The 19,930-nt window shown below is 34.7% G+C and overlaps 2 protein-coding genes and 1 pseudogene across 2 annotated transcripts; 1 reads left to right on the forward strand and 2 right to left on the reverse strand.

Moving 5' to 3' along the window:
- Positions 1-8,367: 8,367 nt before the first annotated feature.
- LOC132054579 (putative UPF0481 protein At3g02645) lies at positions 8,368-10,470 on the reverse strand. Its single transcript, XM_059446560.1, has one exon. The coding sequence runs from the start codon at positions 10,466-10,468 to the stop codon at positions 8,795-8,797; it is 1,674 nt and encodes a 557-aa protein (XP_059302543.1). The 5' UTR covers positions 10,469-10,470; the 3' UTR covers positions 8,368-8,794.
- A 5,290-nt stretch (positions 10,471-15,760) lies between these two features.
- On the forward strand, positions 15,761-18,128 carry LOC132054580 (putative UPF0481 protein At3g02645; annotated as a pseudogene).
- A 1,005-nt stretch (positions 18,129-19,133) lies between these two features.
- Positions 19,134-19,790, reverse strand: LOC132053924 (36.4 kDa proline-rich protein-like). Its single transcript, XM_059446018.1, has one exon. The coding sequence runs from the start codon at positions 19,788-19,790 to the stop codon at positions 19,134-19,136; it is 657 nt and encodes a 218-aa protein (XP_059302001.1).
- Between the last annotated feature and the right edge of the window lie 140 nt (positions 19,791-19,930).

Here is a 19,930-nt window from a genome sequence, read left to right on the forward strand (position 1 = left end):
GAGTGTATGTTTTTGTATTCGTTTGCATTTCGTGATTTCAAGGAGAAATTGTGTATTTGAATAATCAAATACACCGGAATACAATGTATTTTTTAAAAGAATTTGAATATATTCATCTTTTTTTTTTTTGGTGTAAATACAGTGAATGTTCCAATTATAGAGTCTATTTTTACTCCACTTTGTTTTCACGATTTTTGCATTTTGCTTTATTTCAAAACAATGAAATACAGCCGAAATCACATAAAAGGTAGCTCCAAATATAGAGCCTATTTTTACTCCACTTTGTTTTCACGTTTTTTGTGTTTTGCTGTATTTCAAAACAATGAAATATAACCGAAACCACATAAAAGGTAGCTACGATTTGTAATTTTCAAAGTTGTAGCTATATATTGTTACGAACTTATAAGATTTAGCTGTTTATGTAAGTTTCCATAATTATCCTTTCTAAGAATAAAAAATATATTTGTGAAAAATTAAATTGAAACAAAATAAGAGTAATGTTGCATTTTCTTTTAGTTGTCTCAACGTAGATGATAAAACGTTTTTCAGTTGTTACTTCACCAAGGATGTCACTATTCTCTCCTAAGCACAACATCACGACCAAAAAGCTTTTGCTTCCTTTTGTTTTCAATTTGTATGATATAATTTGACATGACATGAAGTATTAGTTACAAAAAAAAAAATGGAGAAAAGACATCATTTAACCCCTGAACTTGGCATGAAAACTCAGTTTGGAAAACTAAACTTAACTTCTATTTATTTACTCCCCTTAACAACTTACGTTTTAATTATCTTCCCTCTAGTGGCCCGGACACGGGCGCGTGTTTAACCGACCGCGCGTTAATTAATTTTTGTTAACGTTTTTTTTTTTTTTTTTTTAATACAAATGACCGGGGGAACGATTTATAATACCGTTCCCCTTCTAATCCCAACCCGACCCACCACCCTTTAACCCTAAGTTCAACTTCATCTTCATCTTTATCACCTTCAATCGGTCCATTTTTTTTCCTCCATTCGTGAAATTCCTCTTGCTCACACCATTGCTCCTTCATATATGTATTCTCCTCCACGAAATTTCTCCATCAAATTTCTCCTCCAAATTTCGTCCATAATCGCTCCGTGTTCTAATTCGAAAATTTTGTGGGTTCATAAATGTCTCAAGGTAGCTGTTCATCTCACGTGAAATGTAATTGTGGCACCATTGCAAAACACCTCACTTCATCGACCTAGTAATCCCGACGGAAATTACAAACGTCCGAGGCCTAAGGGCAATTCTTGTCGATTTTGGGAATGGAAGATGAATTGTTTCGAGATGCAATGGAATAATGTTCAAAGTTTGACGTCGTCGTTAGATGCGGTCAAGATCGAAAGGGACAAATTGCAAGAAGAATTAATTGCACTCGAGGCTAGACATCTAATTAAGTTAACAAAATGTAGCGAAGTTAATTAATCGTTCGAAGAGTAAACAGCAATTTGACTTGAAAAAAGTTCTAAACTTGGGAGGAGAAACTTGCAAATACAAGGATGTTGCTTTTGATTTCGTGGGGAATATTTATTATTTTTTGGCGGCTTTCGTTAATCAACCGAATTTATGTTGTTGTATGTTGTAATCGCGTAGTAGGTAATGTAAGAACTTTATGGTCTTGTTTTAATGTAAATGTCATGGAAGAACTTTATGCTCTTGTTGAAGAATTTTGTTGTTATGGAAAATATTACCTTGAAAATGATAGCAAAAATCGAAATTTTTTATAAATTACTTTAAATAGAGAATATGGAGACCTAATCTATCATTACTATCTCCCATCCTCCTCATACGAACAAAAAACACTATGCGGTTTCTATCTAAACATGCTCTTAAAACACAACACATCTCCTATCCCTAATCCTAAGAAGATCACCTGAAGGCTTTCCAACCTTGAGCGAGGCGCGTGTATACGCCAACCTTGTATTTCATATTATACTATGATCGTCGTAATGAACAATAGCTTTTGCTTGTTTGAAGAAATCTCCAAGATATCAGTTGAAGGATCCGTAAAAAAAAAAAAAACATGTTATTACCAAAAGAGGTAAAAGAACAATTGAAAATATATAATAACGACAAGACTTACGAAATCGTCTTTTCGACGTACGATTTCGTCAATTTTTTGTCAAAACACGCGGCCATTTCCATTTCATCCATCTTAGACGAAAAGCCGCCTTTAATGTCACTATATATATTAAGAGTTATTTGAGTCGAGTGAAAGTGAGATGGAAAGAAGGACTATTTATAGTCGAGTTGAGTTATGTTAGTGTGATCAAGTAGTTAATGATGTCTGGATTCATTGGTTTTGACCATCACTCCCAAGTACCAACTACCATCATTTACTAACTCGATTCAATGTGTTTTGATCGCCTCAAATCGTATAATGCATTTACTTGCATCCATTCAATGCGTTTTTGATCAAGCTAAATTAGACATCAAGCTAACGTACCTTTCGAATGTGTAAACATCATTCAATTGTTTATCAGATTTAGCGTTATACACAAAATTGCAAAGTGATAATTGGCGCTTTCTTATGCATTTAATGTCATACACAACATCGCAAGATCGAATCGCACAAAACCAGGAATATATACAAGAAATATGCGATCCGCAGTATTAATATTGCAAGAAACGAATGTCAATACGTGGCAAAATTGCAAATACACCGCTTAATATTCCAACAATAACGTCACCACAGTAAAATTGCATCACAAAATTTCAAAATTGATAAAGCCTAAGCACATATTTGTTCGACAAATGTACATCATCTACCATAATTGTTTCACAAAACAACATTAAAATCTGTTAGCCATCGTCGCATAAGATCACAAGACTAAAGACATAAAATTGCATCACGCCTTCCATTTCATTTCAACTCTCGATGAACTCGTTTGACTTAAAAAGTTCAACTCGGCTGACTTGGCCCTTGTTCTCATTCTCTTTTGTCCACTCATTGTTGAAGACCTTGTTGTGTTATAGGTCGGGACTACTTTTCCATTTTAGTCCTCCCGGTCTTGGTTTGTGTTGTCCCAAGACTACCGGTGACTACCGCCGAATTCATAGCATGGTTGGAGTCCGATTTGCCATTAAAGTCGTATTAACAAAATAGATATCCATTAGGCTAAATAGATCTCTCCATTAGGCTAGATTGTTTTACATAAATGGTTAATGAGGTTGCAAACTTACATTGACAATTTTGAAACCACTTTGGGTCCTCAAAGTACTCCCATTCCCACAACTCTCTGCCTCTTAAAGGTGCCCTCTTCAAAGAATCGATGCACTTGCATCGTGCTCCAAGTCACATTTGTTGTGTCAAACACTTAGAATTGTAAAATTGATTAAGTGGTAATTTAACAAGCTAAGTAATACCAGGATGTGTGTATTTAATCGTATCCGTACCCTTCCATTGAAATGCTTTACAGCCCATGGCCTAATTTATATTTAAGTAGTTAGAGTCAATGTAAGACCGTAATATTTAATCAAGTAGTAAATAACAAGGAGAGTTTTCCTCGTTTGGCAGAACCTCTTGGTCTTCCCCTTCTCTACTTGGTTGGGAATTACTTGTACCGTAGAGGAACCAACACTTGACCTTGTTGAACTAGTACTTGTCCCTCTCCCCTTGCCCTTCCTCCTAGCTCTTTGATCGTGGATTCACAGGACAACCCTTCTTATGTGACCCTTGCATGGCACAAGCCGCAGTCATCTCAACACCTCTTTTCGATGTGCCTTTCCCCCTTGTTTCCGTAAACAGCTCCTTTCTTCTACACTTCCTTAGCCTACCCAGCGCCTTTTTAATCTCGTGGGAGGACGCGTGAGGATTGGTTGTCTTTGGCTACATTGCCATATTAGTGCGGGTTGGAATGAACGAGTCAGTATTTTGAGGTAAGTGTCCTTAGTGTACCAATGTGCAACATAGTCAATAGGTTCCAATTTTCTCGAAATGGTTAAGCCTATGGTACGACAAACAGTGAATACCGGCATCCAAGATCTACAAGTGCAAGTATTGTTGTTGTATTTACTATGAATTTATTACCCAAATGTCTCGACCTCAAAGCCATATTCACCATTCCATTCAAGAGTACACTTCATTGACTTTGACGTGTTCTCTTCGTTACCTTCAAAGCCTATCAACATGTTTGTTATCCAAGTCTCGTAAAAACTCTCTTAGTTTGTCCTACCCTTCTCATCATTTCGACTCTAATTTCTCAAGCATCGGATAATGGTCATCAAAGCTCAGTCCCAAAATCCGTGAATTAAAACCTCAGCCTATGTCATTGTCAACACCATCACAACAATGAGGTATTTAAAGTATACGGACCACCTATCTAGTTGTAATACAAAAAATCTCCATTTATTCCATCACCTAACTTCTCCATATGATCCAAATTTTTTTGCAACTCCCGCTCATATGTGGACTTAAGACATCTCCGAGTAGGTTTCTAATCTCTATGCCTTTCCATTTTTTTGGAAAAATTGGCAAGCACATGTTTTTACACATTCTTTGTTTTGCATTTGGCAACGTCGTATCCTTAATGGCTATATCCGCATCCCTACAATAACATGTAAAAAAATATTAGGTGACAAGAGAGCTAAAGATAAGTTAAAGAGAATGAAAAAAATTCGTAAATCAATAACCAAGAATACATTACCTTTTGCATATCCGAAAGAGTTGTCAAACCCAAATTCCATCTCCAAGCTCAAGATCATGCCTTAGAATGTTGACAAACCATCTCCAAGTAAAAGTATTCTCAACTTCAACAACTACTCAAGCCAAATGGGTAAAGATCCGGTTGTTCCCATCCTTACAAAGCCACAAACAATTGCCTTTACTAACACCTTTTAAAAAACACCCATCCAACCCAATTGCTCTCCTACAACCAGCCTTGAATGCCTTCTTCATGGCATCAAAAAATATATAAAGGACAGAAACCTTTGATTCCACCTTCAAAAGTTTCTTCACCACACCTAACCACATATGCTTTTACCCGGATTAGTCCTTAAAAGCTCATCCCCCGTAATCCAAAATTCTTTTGAACTCTACATTGTCACCCATGATTTGTTGCAAAACAATGCTTCGGCTTTCCTGCACAAATCTACCAATATACACCTCCAATTCCTTTCTTACCAAATTTTGAAGCTAAAAAAAATTTAATGCCAGGTTCAGAATAATTCTATCCTTGTACCTTTCGAAATATACAAAGAATTTACCAACTTGTTCTTTGTCATGCGCTACCGCACTTGTGAATGTGATTATAATTCTTCACAACAAAATCATTTGGTGTAGAATCGTGAATCGGCAAACAATAACCATGGACAGCCAGCTAAAGACACTTTACCCTCACCCTAGTCGTAGTTCATCGACATATTTATCCAACTCTACATGTTCTTGAACTTGCATACCTAGTAAGTGCTTTCCTAAACCGCTTAGCACTTTCAAATGCAAGACCCGCCTTCCAAACTATTTCTTTACACTCGTGATCAAAAATAACCCTATTTCTAATTCTTTTTTGGTCTCCTTGACTTTTTTGTAGGCTTTTCAACCACACCTTCGTCATCGTTCTCTTCATCACCGCCCCTATTTGTTAAAGCTAACAGTTCATCCGAGTCATAAAATGGCTCATCCCCACCCAATTTTCCTCTTTAAAAGTACTCTTACTCCTAGATAAATATTCATCATGTCCCATATCTACACCCTTTGGCCCTAAATCTATCCCTTCGTATCTCTTAGCCTTATCTTCTTCTTTTTTGATTTTAGGCCACCCCTATTTTTCCTTAGATTCCTATCCTCCTCATGGACATCACTATCAAATTCTTCATCTTCACCTTCCTCTACCACTACATTGTCGACCTCGTGATTCACTCTCACTTTCTAAGTCTAATCATCATCATCATCATGTGAGTAATAAAACTCAAGAAGCAGAAAGGAAATCTGCCCACCCAAGGTCATCAAGACCAACAAATTCTCCTTCAAACCCCAAGCCTTCACTACCCCCAAATGTTTGACTACCCTCGCCCGCCCCTACCTTTTCATTTATATCTTCACACGTGGGTTATCGTTAAAGCTATAAAAGATTCCCCAACTGTGGGTAATAAAGAAAGCATGGGGACCACAATAGGTCTCTCAATAAGCATTGTCGGGAAAAATTACAACAATATCTCCATTTTTTAATCGAGGTGCAATACCAATAATGTCCCTATCACTTTTAACTTCTACTACAAATCGACATTTAGGTGGTCTAATATATACACAACAAGATGAAACATTATAACCGATTTCTTTAACATAGTAAACAAGCTCAAAATAAGAGAATTTATCAAGATCAACATCAAAATAATCACACTACCTCCAACATACTTAATACGAGGGGTTTTTTCTAAATTACCTCCGTGGTTAAACCTCGTAGTCACAAACACATCGTCCATTTTCTTCACAAAACCTAAAATTGAAAACAAATGAAAAATTACAAGATTCGATTTTACCATTTACACAAAAAAAAAAAAAAAACGAAGTTAAAGATTAATTTTTTTGCTTGTAAATCGAAATCTAGACAAACCCTAACGAGAACAAAAAGAATCGTGTATCTTTGTGGCTAACTAATCTTCGATATCACTCGAAAAACGACAAGATTTACGTATATTTTTGGATTTTAACTTTGAATGATCGGTTTGTGGAGGTTTGGTTGTGTAGTGGAAAGGGGAAAAAGTGTCGATTGGAACCGTGGTTGGGTGTTTGTTTGGGATGGGTCGATTTAATTGGGGTGGGTCGGGTTAATTGGGGACGGGTCGGGTTTTATGTGGGAACGGGTAAAAATAAGTTGGGGAATTAATAAATGACGTGGACAATTAGCTACAAGGCGCGTTCAACACTATACCCTCAGCCCTCAATCGGCATTTGGGCCACTAGAGGAAGATAATTAAAACATAAGTTGTTAGGGGAGAAATAAATAAATGAAGTTAAGTTTAGTGTCAAAGCGGGTTTTAAAGTATAGAGTTGTTAAATGATGTCTTTTCTCAAAAAAATGAGATATTTAAATTTGTAATCAATAAATATGTTATGGCATTTATTTGATTTTAAATTTTTGAAACTTGTGATATTAGTATTTGTATAGCTATAAAATTTGTTTATTAAGAAAAAAATTGAAAAGCTTATATTTAAATATTTTTTAATAGTAGAAAAAATATACTACCGTATCTTTTGGGCCCAAGATAGTGAGGCATGGGACATTGGGACCATTCTGTGATAGGCGCCGACTAGGCCACCCCTGGGTCCTGACTAACCGGCCCATTTAACACATAAAATCGATCTGCCACAATACGCCAAGTGGCAAGTCAGGAATCATAAAATTATTTTCATCTATTTCCACGAAACTTTGGGGAAAAAATAATCTGCTGATTCGATTTTCTTTCTTCTGTCATGTCATTTTTATCTTCTTTTTTATTTTTTATAGAACAAATGGTGCTTACGTGAGCTCTCATAAGTCACATAAATTGGTGAAATAAGTCTATTGATCTTCCTCGTGCCTTCAATATAATTAAGGACTTCTACATACTGTTAGCTTACGACTAGAGGAACACGTATAAATTTTTGTTTCTCACCCTGGTATTCAGAATTTTTAGGTTCCATTAATTCGAATTCCTACAATTTTTTTTAATCTTTAGGAGCAATGCATTTCCTAAAAAATTAAAGTGACTGTGCACAATCCAAATTCAAAATATTTAGGTAATAAAGATAGAGAACACGTACACGACCTACATGTATAGGCTTTCAGCTTTCTAATTATTATTATATTTTTTTTTTTTTTTTTTTTTAACTTCTCTTAAACGAATGTCGATGACTAATGAATAAACAATTAGTTAATGCAGATTTTTTTTATTAGATGGCTAAAAAATTAAAGTGACTGTGCACAATCCAAATTCAAAATATTTAGGTAATAAAGATAGAGAACACGTACACGACCTACATGTATGGGCTTTCAGCTTTCTAATTTTTTTTTTTTTTTTTACAAGTTAAACGAATGTCGATGACTAATGAATAAACAATTAGTTAATGCAGATATTAGATGGCAGATGTAGTAGTTGTATATCTGCAAGTTTGCTTGGGCGGTGATCCATTAACTTTTCTTTCTTTTAAAAAAATAAACTCAAATTGAATTATCATGGTAAATAAAATATACGTCGACGAACTTTCTTCTCTCTAATACTTTCCAGTGACTACTACGTATAAACGAAAAGTTGGTATGACAATTTTCTTAGAATAACCACCTAAATCGAGTTGTTGATGCTCGTATCTTAGCCATATACACATCATCAATCTCGTAAACTCAAGGAAAAAGATCAAGAAGAGGAAGAAGGAAAAGAGAGAGAGGGATAAATACTAAATTTATTCACAAAACATTTAGCCAAAAAAAAATAAAAAAATACAGTAAGCGCCTTGAATAAGACAAGGTCTAATTTTCTGGAAAGCATCACGTCATAAACAAATAACCAAATCTCAAATAAATTATACAGCACCATCTTATCCCAAGATGAATGCACAAACCCACATTTCACTTTAGCATTTCTTCGTCCAACGGCCCATCACACAAAAACTACCACTCTTTTTCCTTTTTATTGCAATCCTTTTGCAATTTTTCTAATCCTAGTGAAATCAAATCACAGCAAATATCACAAAGAGGAGAAAAAAAAGAAAAAATAATATTATCGCACGAGTGGAAATTTGACCAAGAACTTAAGTTATATACACTCAGGATGTATATACCTTAAAGTTTAAAATCAATCATCAGAATTCTGAATACGAAATATACGAGCACACTTGTAGACTGAACAAAATGCTTGTAACATTGTCAACATCAAGAGCATAATGCAAGCCATGAATGTGAGAAATTGCCATGACTCAGTCACATAATGCTTCATGGTTTTTTTAATCTTGACATTCCATCTTCCATTGTAGAACCGATTCACATCATCAATCACCTTATCTAAGAATGGAACTTTCGTTAATGTCACCGATTTACTCATCCCATTCCACAAGTTTGCAACTTCTTTATCACTCTTCAAACGGTTCAAAATTATCCCCTTTTCTCTAAGCAACATGGCATCCTCTTCAGTATCAATAATTCCGTTCATTAATTCAGTGTAACGTGTAAAAACCACTGGCCCTGATGCGTTACATGCTTCGTATGCGACTAAATTCCTCAAAAGAGCCTCTGTGTTCACGTCTAGACTGATTCTAGGCAAATAAAATTTCATCTTTTTACGGTCGAATTTTATGCTCATGATTCCTGATTTTGTGGCTACAAAACTTACCCCGGATTTAGAAAGTTTTGTTACCGATGGTATGGCTATTTCTTCAACAAGAGGGGGTTTATTAATATTAGATTCACTTTCGTCTTCAGAATTAATCTCCTCTGCTTTTGAAAAACACATGTATGCAATGGGTTGTGCTAATAGCTTAATCCCCGGAAGATTAGAGAGTAATTTCCAGGGCAGCTTAAACATGAGTTTAACAGGTCTGGAAAATGCTACTTTCTTAAGAAGACGTACCGGGCCTTTGTTTATTTTTACAAGGATCTTCCAAACTTTGCGAACAACTAGTCTAACGTGACCTGAATTTGCGAAGGAAATATTTTCTCCATGGTTCGTGCCAATTGGCTCGTGATGATCTTCTGCTATTTCACAAGTTATTTCTAATTTTGGCACGATCAATTGGTACAGAAAGTCTAGCAAATGAGCACATTCTGTGAATTGAAATTTTGGGGATTCGACCCGTATTTTGAAAGGCGAAAGCTCCTTGCAAAATCCCATTAGCATTGACAGCAACATGTTGTCTGCTAACTCTAAAGATGAATATTGGAATTCCAACATTTTCCTTAACAAAAACAACGGGATTTGATTTTCTAGCATAATTATATCTCTAAGGATGGCATTATGCGTCAATTTTCTCCCAGCAACATCAACCAAATGAGACATTCTTGAGGAAACACTAGTTAGAACCTTACCTTCTCTGATGGAATAGATTTGAAGGAACTCAAGCAAGAACGAGGCGTCCACCGCCATCATCCAGGCCAAAGTTTCCCCATTGAAATTCAAGTACTTATGGTACGAACAACGAATTCTATGCTCGAATTTTCTCAATTGTTCCACAAGATGCTGAAATTTGAGATTTTCGAGGTTTTTCTGAGTTCTCTTTGCAGCAGATACTTTGTACCTCTCCATATCGTATAGCTCTGTGCGCCAATAATGGTAAGGACCAATTGCCACTAGTTGTGGCACGTACGAATCAGGGTCGCCCAAAATTAGGGATTTTGGTACATTGAAAATGCTAACTGGGATTTCAGTGTCTTCTTCAAGTTCTTCATCGAGTGTTCGACGGATTTGAGTAATCCATCGATGCTCATCGAAGTTTGAAGTGTTGGAATTTGAGGGCATGTTGGATGGACAAGACATGATTGCTAAATGTATCGGATTTTGGTTTATTAAATGATGGAGTTACGAGAATTGAAACTTCATATTTATGGGTGAGAATGAAGGACATAAATGTGATTAGGAAAGTGTAATTTCACTTAATCCTAAATGCGTAACATTGAATAAAGTGATTATCGGTCCTAGCAAAAAGAATAAACGTGTTCTTTTTCATTGTTTAAATTCACAGATAGTAACTTCATTCATAAGCAGAAGTTTCACCCTGTTAATAATTCAGGTTCAGTTATCCCTTTGTTCGCCCTGTAAAAGTGTCAACTTCACTGCAAAACATATTTTAATAGCAAAGTTTGTGGTAATGTTCGACATATACAACGTTGGACCCAGCTGGCAGTTTTCTTTTTCACTTTGACGGGGAAACGATTTTGGTGTTTAAACTATGGAAAATTGATTCTGTCAGGATAGAAGAGCCAATTATCACGAACAGGACCATCCAATGGGCCCAGTTTAGTTTTTAAATCGTTGAGGTTTCTTTGCATAGAGTCTAAAGCATTTTAAGACAACATTAAAAATATTGATACTACCCAGTAGTCAGTATTAAAACAAAAACAGAAAGCACAAAGTGGTTATGCGTTTGCTAAGTACTATTCTCTCCTGTATTTTAAAAATGGTTGTCAATTTTTACTTGTCCAATTTGGAAAATCAAGAAATAATTTATTATTTTGTTTCTATTTTACCCTTATTATTAATTGTTGGGTTGAAAACTTCAAAGAATTATTAGTGGCTGCACAACTTTTAAAGTACTCCCTCCGTCCATATTACTTGTGACGTCCCTGAAAAAATCATAAATGAAAGCTGCATTTTTACAACCTTATCCTTATCTCTCAAATAAACTGCACTCTAAAGAATATTGATTATTTACAAGAACACTTAATATTAAGGGTAATATGGAAAAGATTTAATTAATTCTATCTTGATTTTGTAAATGGACAAGTAATTTGAGATAGATATTTCTAGTAATGTGGACAATTAATAAGGGACGGAGGGAGTATATTTTATCGATTTCAAATCATTAGATGACTTAGTAATAATTAAGGGCGATATAATAGAATTGTCATTTTATTTATGACTTTTAGCTTAAGGCAAATTTTTATTTTTCAATACAAAGAAGTAAGTATTTTACATCTGAAACGATAGATCAGAGAAGTCCAAAAATCTTAAGGCCAATTGTTATACGAACATTTGCACTAAAAAGTTAAACCTCCTCGATAACTCTTGCAAAATCTATATATATAATATAGATAGATTTTTCTATCTGGATAGATTTATAATAAGATTAAATTTAATATATTTATTAAGGCCAATTGTTATACGAAAATTTGCACTAAAAAGTTAAACCTCCTCGATAACACTTGCAAAATTATCATTATAACTCAAAATAACCCTGCCCAAAGTTGCGAAAAGAAAAGGCAACAACAGTTCTTTTGTTAATTGTTAATGGGGGAGAGAAGGTGAAAATAATTGTGAAATTTCAATTTGCCCGAAAAGAAGAAGAGAGGATAAAAGAGTCTGCAAGCACCACAAAGTTACCCTCCATCTTACGCTAGGATGATAACTTGTGCGTTATTGTGGAATTTATCCATCTTTTTGCTGGACGATGCTTTTCTCTCGTTGTATTCAACTGAATATATAAACAACAATTCGAATAACAGTCATATTTGGAGTCTCAAAAAAGTTTTTAACTTTAGATTTTTCATTTTAAACTTAACGAAATGCTATGAGGCGCCTAGTCAAATCAAAAATTGCCACTGATGAAAATGCACAAAATATCGAATCCTCAGCGTATAATATAGACAACACATAATCAAAGATATTGATCAAACATAAAATTGATACTTATTTCTTGAGAGCGTGAATGCAACCTCGAATCTCTTCACGAGCAAAACCATCCACGCGTTCATTCAAGTTATGGTCTTCCATGTATTGAAATTGGGATTCGGGCTAAAGAACAATCCTCACTTAGGTTGCTTTAACCTTTTTATGTACAATCCATATCCAAATAAGTAAGTATATATAATATGTTATATATATGTTGCTAAATAAAATGGGAAGAGGAAAAGCAATAAATTATAACTATTTGAGAAAAATCCGAAATCCTTCATTAAAAAGTTAACTCCCCCCTTCAAGCAAATAAAAAAAGGTTTTTGCAGATTAATTTAATCCTTTATACGCAACTTTCTCATCTGCCTCTTTAAGCATCTAAAACAAATAGAAAACTCCTAATTATTATTTTTTTTCCTTGTGGAGGATTAGACCATGAAGAGTCGTACCTTTTAATAAATCAAAATAATTCTACGATATTCGTTCAAGATTAAGAGTATAAGTACATTTAATGAACTAGGTGTTTTATATATTCGATGTAAAAATATTTATATATGGTGTAGCTCGTATTCTTAATGTGATTACACTATCGATCAATGAAGATACATTATATATTTGAGAATTTTGGGAGATTTCCATCTTAGATTGTGTTCTAAGATTGTTATATTTTCCTTCATTGGTATCGGAGCCTAGGATTTTATTTTTATTAAAACAATGAATAAATCTTGTTCTTTGTTTCCTAATCTTGTTCTTTGTTTCTTCAAAATTACGATGCTGTCGACGTTAAGTATATACCCAACACACACAAATAAATTCTGCTGTCAAATAGGACGTCACTAAGATTGGCCTTTTTTCTGGGAATTTGGTATAACCCAAAATGGGAAGAAAAACAACCCTGGAATCTGTTCCTAGTCTATCTTCTGTTCCCTCTTGAAAAACATGTTTTTTCAAATAAACTCTCGCCATCCTTCTCTGAAGAAATTTTACTCATTGTTTTGGTCTTCTACTATGTTCGTTGGAGCAGCTGTAATTAAGAATGGTCTGAATATTTAATATGATACTTAAAGTGATTCAATACCATTTCGAAACAAATATCTGTGGTGCCTAAATTGGCTAGATTTTATATTTTTTGAATCGGAGAAAAGGATGCATCTCTATCTTGTTTTCGATTCTAAATTAAATGAGTTTGCCGTCATGTTTAAGTAATGTTGTAGTCTCTTGATATACATGTGAAGAAAAATAAGAGAGAGTTCAAAATCTTCTTTTTCCCTCTTGAAAATCTTGATTTATTAAGAGAACGATTAGAAATTATTGATCTTTTCCCGCCGCTTGATTTGCAACAGAAGCAGATAAATGATAGAGAGGTTCAATACCATTTCGAGTCTCTATCTGTGGTGCCTAAATTGGCTAGTTTTAATTTTTACCACATTAATTTTTGTTGTGGTCATCATTGCTAGTTTAAAAATGTTGTTGTCCTTGATATGCGTGTAGAGCCACCAATTAAGAGAGAGCAAATTTTCTTTTTACTTGTTATGCTTCCAGATCTTAATCTTCCTTTCGATGTGAAATTCTTTGTGGAGCCACCTAAAATTATCAACCATACCATGGGCAACTTTCAACAAAGTTGGATAGGTATAACTTATGAGCGACTTCAGCTAATGATAAGAATTAAGAACTAACCTTTTCTTTGGTTGAATTTATAGAATTAATGAGGGTAATTAGATGCAGTCACAATCTTTATCAGCGTAAAAAGATGCAGTCACAATCTTTATCACTGATTTCTACGATGTCCAATTCTTTGGAGCTAACTCATACCTTCTGAATTTCTCTTGAGATATACAAATGCAATGCATGTAACCATTATAAAGCTAGTCAAATCATATAATTCCTCAGCACTGATTATCTCTTTTATCTATTGATTGATGACAAGAGTTGAATGTAGAAAATCGCCTCTTGAGTAGAAAATAAAGAATACATACGCTATGGCAACATATTTTACTATATCATTATTTATAATTCAAAACTGGCAAACAGAGGAAAAGGAAACAAATTGTCGTTCATCTTAATGTCTTGGTTTAAAATAATTATTTTCCAAGTGGTCCTTTTCCTATCAAGGAGGTTTAATTTTTATATTGCAACTGCTTATGGAACACTGGGCTTTCTTAGATTTTGTTTCTTTTTTTGGCTTTTGTGGTCCTATAACAGCTTACCCGATTCTCCTTTTTCTTTTTATTTTAATTAACAAAAAAGAACCGGCAACCATAAACAATTGGTGCTTTCTCTTTTACTTCTTTTAAGAGCAACAACTAATTAATGGCTGCTAAGACTATACTCTAAATTATATATACGTCCAAATCGCTACACTGGATTGCTGTATGAACTTGCAATTGAAATATCTAAATGGATTCTTAATTTTATTTGTCATATAACATGTCAAAATTTGGATAAATTGATCAATTTGGAATATCGCTGAATAGTGAATATCAACATGTTGACATGTTAACAAGTGTATTACTCCTATTCAATACTGCCAACCAAATGTTGCGTAAGTAATGAGGTGATTATTTTTACTTATATGCAATTCATCAAACACTATATTATATATTCTCTGTGAATTTTTATGTTGAGATTAATTGTTCTAATATCATGACACAGCAACCCCCAAATAGTGGATAAAAAAATACTCCCTCCGTCTCAAAATATTTGTCACATTTTTTATTTACACGCCCATTAAGAATGCATTTTTAAGAATAACATTTTGACTATTTTACCTTAACATATTTTATCGTATTCTCTATATCATTAAATATTCTTTTCATTAATGATGAAAGCACTCTAAAATGTTGGTATGTTAAGCGATCACAAAATCAATCATTGATGGAATTAATACAAGGGTAAAATTGAAAAAACTACTTAATTTTATCTTGAGTAAATAAAACTACAAATATTTTGAGACAAATATTTTGTGACGGAGGGAGTGGTAGAACTAAAGGTGTATATGACAGACATTGTTACAACCATACTTTGTGACTGAGGCAGTGGTAGAACTAAAGGTGTATATGACAGACATTGTTACAACCACTTGCTACTTAAAATGTGTTTTGATGAAAAGCTGACTCTGTTACTCATGAAGGACTCTTTTTATTTTTATTTTAAATTGTTATTATTACATGGGGGTTGGGGAAGGGGATACTCATGAAGGACTGAGAACTGGAACAAAGAGATAATTGGTTTGGAGATCGACTTAATTATATGATGAGGTTAACATCTTTAACGTTGTTATTTTTATTTTTTTAGTTAACGTTGCTATTTAAACATTAAATTCTATTCTTTTTCGCCAGGGCCAAGAACCACTTTATTCGATCTCAGGCATTTAAGATTAGACGAAATTTAACAATCGTAGTCACATTTACGTCCATTCATACAACTATATATAAATTTAGAGTTTCATTTCTCTTAACTCCACCATTTCATAAAGCGAAACCGATAAATATACATAATTTGATCTGAGGATCTGAAACTGTCCTCTTTTCACCCAACATGGCCTCAAACTGCAACACATCAAACTTCGATGAGAATCGATGGGTTATTCAAATCCGTCGAACACTTGATGAAGAACTTGAAGAAGACACTGAAATCCCAGTTAGCATTTTCAACGTCCCAAAAGCACTACTGATGAGTGACCAAGATTCTTACGTGCCACAACTGGTTGCAATAGGCCCTTATCATTATTGGCGCTCAGACCTCCACGATATGGAGAGGTAAATTAGAGGTAGCAAATAGACTTGTTGGGTTAAATTTGACAAGATTATAATGGATCATAATTCAGTCTTTTAATGTATTATTAAGTTTGTGTCAAGATCGTCCAATTACTTCAGAAAATATAAGATGGTCCAAGTAACACGTTGTGTGCCAGCTCAATATGATCCAATCTCCTATCCTTTTATTTTTATATATTTTTTATTATTGCTTTTTGGCAAAAAAAAGTTGTGAAATGTATATCTCTTAAAGTATAGCTCAAGTTTGTTCCTTCGTATTTACATAATTCTCGATCTCCAAATCTGATTCAGTATGTTTAAACTTGAGTTGAATTTTGATTCGTTGGGTTATACTATTTTGATCCAATAGTTTGATGAGTCATTTATATCGAATTCAATTTGTTGGACCAAGTCATCTAACTGGTCATGATCCAAGTTATGTTTAACTTTGGGCCGGTTAAACGAGTTACTGAAAAATCTGTTTATTTTGCCACCTCAGGTACAAGCTTGCAGCTGCAAAGAGAACTCAGAAACAGCTCCAAAGCCTCAAATTTCAACATCTTGTGGAGCAGCTGATAAAATTTGAGCACAGAATTCGTTGTTCCTACCATAAGTACTTAAATTTCAATGGGGAAACTTTGGCCTGGATGATGGCTGTGGACGCCTCGTTCTTGCTTGAATTCCTTCAAATCTATGCCATCAAAGAAGGTAAAATTCTAACTAGAGTTTCCTCAAGAATGTCGCATTTGGTTGATGTTGCAGGGAGAAAATCCGCGCATAATGCCATCCTTAGAGATTTAATTATGCTCGAAAATCAAATCCCATTGTTCTTATTAAGAAAAATGTTGGAAGTCCAGTATTCATCTTTAGAGTTGGCAGATAACATGTTGATGCCTATGCTAATGGGATTTTGTAAAGAGCTTTCTCCTTTCCAAATGATGGACGAATTCCCAAAAGTTTGTGTCACAGAATGTTCTCATTTGCTTGATTTTTTGTACCAATTCATCGTGCCCAAATTGGAAGTAACGTCTGAAATAATAGAAGATGATCACGACCAAATTGGTGCGAGTGCGACCCAAGGAGAAAATAGTAACCTCGTTAGAACTTCAAGTCACGTTGGACGACTTATTAGTGAAGTTTGGAAGATCCTTGTGAGAATAAACAGAGGACCATTACGTCTTCTTAAGAGAATTGTATTTTCCAAACCAATGAAATTCCTATTGAAATTGCCTTGGAAACTTTTTTCTAATCTTCCTGGGATAAGACTTTTTATGCAACCCATTACATATTTGTTCTTCTCACAAGAGAAAGCTGAACCAAATTCTGAAAATAATATCAATAAGCCCCCTCTTTTTGAAGAAATAGCCATACCATCAGTAACCGAACTTTGTAAATCCGGAGTAAGTTTTGTAGCAACCAATTCAGGAATCATGAGCATAAATTTCGACGATACAAAAATGAAATTTTATTTGCCTAGAGTCAGTCTAGACGTTAACACGGAGGTCATTTTGAGGAATTTAGTTGCATATGAAGCATGTAATGCATCAGGGCCATTGGTTTTTACGCGTTACACGACTGTGTAGGCAGGATTATTGATCTTGAAGAGGATGCAATGTTACTTAGAGAAAAGGGGATAATATTGAACCGTTTGAAGAGTGATAAAGAAGTTGCAAATTTGTGGAACGGGATGAGTAGATCGTTGAGATTAACGAAAGTGCCATTCATAGATAAAGTGATTGAAGATGTGAATGGATTTTACAATGGGAGATTGAAAATTAGGATGGGAAAAATGATGAAGCATTATGTGTTTGGTTCATGGCAGTTTCTCACATTCCTGGCTGCTATTATGCTCTTAATGTTGATGACTTTACAAGCATTTTGTTCGGTCTATAAGTGTGCTCGTATATTTCATATTCAGAATTCTGATGACTGATTCTTTTAATTATTTTAATGTAATATTTATTTCATTAAGATTAGCAAAAGCACATTGGATAGTGTAAAATGTTCTGCCAGGGATGACTGTTGGTTGAAGAAATGCTAAAGTGAAAGGTGGGTTTGTGCGATTGTTTAGACGAAAAGACGCATGTTGCTTTCATAATTAATGTTTACAGATTTGATGATTTGTTAATTGTTCTATACTTTCCAGCTAATGGACTCTTATGATCTTTTTCAAGATGCTACCTTCTTGGATTTATTTTTTCAATGTTGTGAAAAATCAGTTGATGTTCTTTCCATCCTCTCTTTTGCCCTAGTATAATAATTATGATACTTACCTTGTAGCAGTATGCAAAGGAAGTTCATAGGAATTAAGTTATTTTCCAGGATGGTATACTTAGACCAAAAAGCAAATCGTTTTATTGCTAACCGCAATAATAATGATGCAATGTATATAATCGTTGTAAATGGTCTACGTACCATATAATTTAGATATTTGTGTTGGTGTGCATAAGAAAATCTAGAACAGGTCAACATTTTATTTGAAATTCAAGTAACTGGTTTTGCACAAACATTTTTAACAGTAATCTAAATGCCTAATATAAATATTGCAGACTAAAGTATACTTTTGGGAACCCCGCCGGCCAATTATTCTGCACAAAGATCTTCAAAGTAGTCTTTCATTTCCATTTCTGTGACAAAGTTTGTAGTCTTAGCGGAATATAAAGAACTGTTAGAAACGATCGATCCAAGGTTTCAAAAGAAACACGTCCATCAATAATCCAACATTAACTAGATCTCACCATCCTATTTTATAGACTTAGGACGACTAATGAAACTAATAAACCAGAAGACATAATAAGAACAAATACTAGTACAGTACTAATATAAAGGTACGTTCAGACTTCAGAGTAGTACAGTACAATATCGATGGTTAATACCTAGCAGGAAAACGAAAAGAAAACAACTAGGCGAAAGTCAAGATGAGAAGAAAAAAGCCCCGGTCACATGAATATAATCCTACTACTATAATATATCACCTTAATTAGAAATTGACTTTATTTTTGTGATGATATATATGTTGGAATATAAACTATTAGACGACAATATCCATACGCTTATGGTAAATTTGGATCTTTTTGCACTAGGACAGGAACTAGCGGTGGTGAAAAGATAGGGACAAGGAGTGTTCCTGGGGTTAAATCTTGTTCTGGTGGCGAAAAAGTATAGGAGGGAGGTGCATCAAATATAGGCACTAGTGGAGGTGGTGGAGAAGCAACTAGTGGTGGGAAGATTATGGATGGAGGTGGTGAAGGTACTAATGGTGGTGGATATATTATAACCGGAGGACGTCTTGGTGGAGGTGGCAAAGGGACTAGTGGTGGCGGGTGAATGATTATTGGACGTCTAGGTGGAGGTGGAGATGGTACTAGTGGTGGTGGACGGGTTATTATTGGTGGACGTCTTGGTGGTGGTGGAGATGGTACTAGTGGTGGTGGACGGATTATAAACGGAGGACGTCTTTTTGGTGGTGGAGGGGAAGGAACTAATGGTGGATGTGGCCATGATCTTCTTCCGTGATTGTTTCTCCTTCTACTACCAATGTTGTTGTTGCTTCTCCTTTGGCTTCTTATCAACTTCTCTTCTTTTTCTTCATCTTTCGCTGCGCTTTGATGTTCCTTTTTTGGGTCACTTCTGGCTTCCACCAACAGGTTGGAACAAGTAATCAAGAGCAGCACCAGAAAAAACAGAATAACAATATTGTTGAGTTTCATCTCGATTCTATTTAATTATGGTACGTTACGTTGTTTCCTTTTAATTCTCCTCAAATTGTTTTGCCAGAGTCTTCCATGTTCTCGTATGAAGAACTCAATATATAGGAGTAATTTATAGAATCATAGGTATACATATTAGT

Source organism: Lycium ferocissimum, chromosome 4 (genome assembly GCF_029784015.1).
Source record: "Lycium ferocissimum isolate CSIRO_LF1 chromosome 4, AGI_CSIRO_Lferr_CH_V1, whole genome shotgun sequence".
Taxonomy (NCBI): domain Eukaryota; kingdom Viridiplantae; phylum Streptophyta; class Magnoliopsida; order Solanales; family Solanaceae; genus Lycium; species Lycium ferocissimum.

Coding starts and splice junctions, on each gene's coding strand:
- LOC132053924 (XM_059446018.1), bottom strand. CDS start 19,790: ATGAAACTCAACAATATTGTTATTCTGTTTTTTCTGGTGCTGCTCTTG.
- LOC132054579 (XM_059446560.1), bottom strand. CDS start 10,468: ATGTCTTGTCCATCCAACATGCCCTCAAATTCCAACACTTCAAACTTC.